We start from the raw sequence: 4,511 nt of genomic DNA on the forward strand, positions 1-4,511 counted from the left end.
ATGTTTTACAAGAAGAGCCAGGCTGCAAAAAGACAGTCTATTCAAGCTCAGATTGCTTCCAACAAAGTAAGCTTTTTACTTACCTCCATTCCAGATTCTGCAGCATTTCCCCATCATATTTGCAAACATCAGTGACAATAATAAATGTATAGCTTTGTAAGCAAAATCAAGGCATTCCACGTTTCTAATACACTATCTGAAGGACCCAAACACAGGACTTTGCCAGTTATACAGGGACTAGCCCAGTCTCAATACTATCTTGTTTGTAAACTCACCTCGGCACTGCATGCAGTACCATTCCCGTATGGCCTTTGCCATCTTCTCAGTAATGTTAATGCAGTGGCCATGGAACCATTCGTTGCAGTGATCGCAGCCTCTGGGATGGGGAGGGGGGCAAAGAAAGGGAAAGGTGAGAATTCCCTAACTCAGCTTCTTGGCAGCCAGGTTTCAGAACAATACAACTTTCTGCATACCCTCCCAGTAAGCTCCTTTTTCGACACAACTGCAGGCTTCAGAAAGAATCCCCTTCGCTCTGTCCGCCCCACACGGCTCCTTCAAGCAGCTACAGCTGAACCGGACCCAGAGAAGTCGTCCCCGTCCCCCGTCCCGCGTGCAGAGGCGAGGCACCGCGCAGCCCACGAGCAACCCACCCCTCAGCCAAGCCTGGCCCTTCCGCCCCTCGCAGCTCCTCGGGGACTCACATCATGAAACAGTTGATATCCGGTTTGCGGCAGATGCAGTAGACGGGGGCATTTTCTCCATTCTCCGATTTGGACTCCTCACCCAGAACAGCCAGGTCGGGATCAGAAAATTCATCCTGGGGGGCGAAGGACAGAAGGAAAGGTGAGCGGGGCTGCCTGGAGAGAGCTCCCTCCTCTTCCTCCTCCTCCGAAGCAGCCGAAGGCGAGACCCAGGAGGGCCGCCCGCCCCCCCCCCCGCCCGGAGCCCCCTTCCCTCGCGGGGCGCCGCCTTCCCCGCCGCGCGCGCTCACCATGGTCTCCCTTGTTCTGGCCTGCCAAGAGGAAGCCCAATCGACTTCCCGCCCCCCGCCCTCCATTTCCGTTTCCGCCTTCGCCCGAGCAAGGAGAGAAACAACATCCGGGTCTCCAGCGCCTCCCCCGCCCTTTACAAAGATGGCCGCCTCTTCCACGCCACACGAAGACGGTGGTCCGTCTCTTACGAGGGCGCTGCCTTCTTCCTGCTTGCCAGTGACAAAAATGTCCGTTGTTCGCTTCAAGGGGTTTGCACAGTTCAGCTTTCGAACAGGAAGTGGCCATCTTTGATGGTGGCAGCACTCAGGCTAGATTAATAGAACGAATCGCGATCAGGCGAGGGAAGTTACTGGGTCTTATTTTGTGTTTTTTATCTTGTATTTCTATGTTGTGAATCGCCCTGAGATCTACAGAAAAGGGGCCTATACAAATTTAGCAATAATAATAATAATAATAATGGTGAGTTCGGTTTATAAAAAAGAAAAAAAACTGGTAAACTAGCGTGTACTGTAATTGTTAATGGATGTCACTGCATACTTCCAAGTGTAAATATACCGAGTGGTTGTGATTTTAAAATACTTCTGGTTGAAAGAATGGATTAAATTAGAAAATAAGGATTTGTTAGACTTAGAGGGGTTTGATAACAGATTTTGATGGCATGCGTACCTATGGTGTGAGAAGAAGAAAATTCATAAAGGCTTCGAGAACCACATCTTCCGAGTTCCTTTAATTAAAGTTTGGGATAGGTATAAAAGCCTACTAGAACCTAAACTTCCACACTGGTTATCTCCACTAGAAGTTATGAGTATAAGGAAAATCAATATGAGAGGTAATTGGATCACATGTGGCCAACTGATATCTAAGGAAGGAGGAAAATGGAAAATGAAACCATATGAACAAGTTAAAGAGTATGTACTATTGCACTATTTTCAAATAAATGAAATGTTTAGGAAAGACATTAAAGAATGTGGTTACGCAGACAAAGATTCAAAATTCCAGATAGAAATAATAAACAATGATTCTAAAATTTTATCCAAAATGTATAAGAAGTTGTTAGAATGGAATTTGAAGGATGAAGAAGTTAAATCGGTAATGATACATTGGGCCAGAGACTTTGGTTATAATATACAATTTGAAGACTGGGAAAGATTACGGAAGGAGAATTTAAAATTTACAGCATGTATGACGTTAAAAGAAAATGTTATGAAAATGTTTTATAGATGGTATATAACACCGGTAAAATTAGCAAAAATGTATAAGACATGTAACAAGTGTTGGAAATGTAAAGATAAAGAAGGTTCTTTTTATCATATGTGGTGGGAATGCAAGAAAGTAAAAGGCTTCTGGGAAATGATATACAACGAACTGAAGAAGATACTATAATATACATTTATAAAGAAACCAGAGGCCTTTCTACTAGGAATTTTAGGAAAGGAGATAAAGAGAAAGGACTGTAATTTTTTTCAATATGCAGTGACAGCTGCAAGAGTCTTATTGGCTCAGAAATGGAAACAACAGGAAATACTGACAGTGGAAGAATGGAGAATGAAGCTGCTAGACTATGCTGAGTTGGATAAATTGACTGGGAAGATTAGATACTGAAGAGACCAAAAGTTCATCGAGGACTGGGGAAAATTTGTGGAATATCTGAAAAGTATAAGTGAGGGACAGATAACGCTAGAGGGATTTAAAGAGGCACTGTGAAATTTGAAAAGTATTGTTAAAAGGGAATAGAAAGGGAAAGGTTTAAATAATGACAATACAAACTTAAGGAATGCGTAATTTAAATAATGACTATGGATGATTCTCGGAAAAGCTGAAGGAAGTCCAGAAAAGAAATACTCTGTGAAAAATTGGATGTGAAATTATTGTGTGTTTGTGTTTTTGTTGTAAATTAATAAAAATTATTTTTTTTAAAAAAAAAGAGTCAAAGGAAATTAATTTCATTAAAAAAATGAACACAGAATTTCACATACTTAAACTTAAATTTAACTTCAAAATTTATTTCCCCCCCAGGTGTGGAGTTGTATGGATTTTTTTAAAGAGTTTAAGAAGGATTTTACACATGGCAGGTGTTTCAAGTCTTGTTTGTTTTTTAACCTTAGAGTTGATAGAAGCATTGTTGTATGTGATGTGCATCTTTCTCTCCAATTATTTCACTACTCAAGCAGGTTTTGCAAGGTTTGCCAATCCTGCTAAAACCTGTTTGAGCAGAGGTAACAGTGAAACAAAATAAATAACTGTGCCCTTCAGATGATTACCTGGTTTGCATGTAACAGTAAGCCATAAACAATGGCTCACTGTAAGCGAGGAGCAGACTGGTGCACACTGCTCAGTTGTGCCCAGCCCTCTTGTCTTTTTGTGTGCCAGGAGAAAATAAGCCGGAGTACTGCCTCAGCATCATATGCCCTAGCAGCAAGCAAGAACAAACCTTGACTTCTGCTTTGCCTAGAGTGAAATAAACTATGAGTACAGTGGTACCTCGGGTTACATACTCTTCAGGTTACAAACTCCGCTAACCCAAAAATAGTGCTTCAGGTTAAGAACTTAACTTCAGAATGAGAACAGAAATCGTGCTTCGGCGGCGCAGCAGCAGGAGGCCCCATTAGCTAAAGTGGTGCTTCAGGTTAAGAACAGTTTCAGGTTAAGAACGGACCTCCGGAACAAATTAAGTACTTAACCCGAGGTACCACTGTACTGGTTTGCATGTAAAGTTAGGCCAGCACTCTGGTTTATTTCCTCTTGACACAGCACAAGAAGAAGAGGGTGGGTGACTGAGCAACATGCCCTAGCCAACATGTTTCTCATGGGCAGTAAGCTATGATTTGTTTCATACCATGGCTTAGCATTATGTGTGAACTGGGCTGAACACATGCAGATGAGAAGCAGGATTACACTGGCAGATTCTGTACAGACCCTACACATGTAGGTTTAACATTGCAATCAGAAAATCCTGCTTTTTGGAAGATCCCACTCTGATGGCATCTCTCTCCCTTGTTCCACAGGTCAGAGACACATCCTAGAAAATATTGGAAGTAAATCAAATGGTTGGCACTCCTATGCCAACAAGGACAACAAAATAAAAATATTCCTTCCAGTAGCACCTTAGAGACCAACTAAGTTTGTTATTGGTATGAGCTTTTGTGTGCATGCACACTTCTTTGTGCACATGAAAGCTCATACCAATAACATACTTAGTTGGTCTCTAAGGTGCTACTGGAAGGAATTTTCTTATTTTGTTTCGACTACAGCAGACCAACACAGCTACCTACCTGTAACAAGGACAACAAAGTCAGCCGTGACCTGCATTGGGAGCTAGACAAGAAGGAACAAAAGTGGGCTGTCCTCTCACACAGTGAGGTAAACATGCTTAATTTACATAATCCTGCCTAAAAGAGTGAGTGGGAGGGACAACCCATTCTTTCGGATCCCTTCCCACCACTGTAGACCAGTTCTTTTAAATGGAGATTGCAGCTGAAGCATCTTTGCAGCAATGAACATTAAGAACTAAACAAAGAA

The 4,511-nt window shown here is 42.4% G+C and overlaps 1 protein-coding gene and 1 long non-coding RNA gene across 6 annotated transcripts in view; one reads left to right on the forward strand and one right to left on the reverse strand.

Annotated features, from left to right (window-relative positions):
• CXXC1 (CXXC finger protein 1) overlaps positions 1-1,135 on the reverse strand; it is a 31,449-nt gene extending 30,314 nt beyond the window's left edge. For all 5 annotated transcript variants that reach the window (XM_081177385.1, XM_081177388.1, XM_081177386.1 and 2 more), the window contains exons 1-3: positions 992-1,135; positions 702-817; positions 276-376 (exon numbers count right to left, since the gene is read on the reverse strand). In XM_081177385.1, the coding sequence (XP_081033511.1) occupies positions 276-376; positions 702-817; positions 992-1,057 (283 nt within the window). In that variant the 5' untranslated portion in view covers positions 1,058-1,135. The remainder of the gene's footprint in view (positions 1-275; positions 377-701; positions 818-991) is intronic.
• Positions 1-4,511, forward strand: part of LOC308577359 — a 207,657-nt gene that overhangs the window by 191,328 nt on the left and 11,818 nt on the right. The gene's annotated exons all lie outside the window — the stretch shown is intronic.

Source organism: Podarcis bocagei (genome assembly GCF_964188305.1).
Source record: "Podarcis bocagei genome assembly, chromosome: 17".
Taxonomy (NCBI): domain Eukaryota; kingdom Metazoa; phylum Chordata; class Lepidosauria; order Squamata; family Lacertidae; genus Podarcis; species Podarcis bocagei.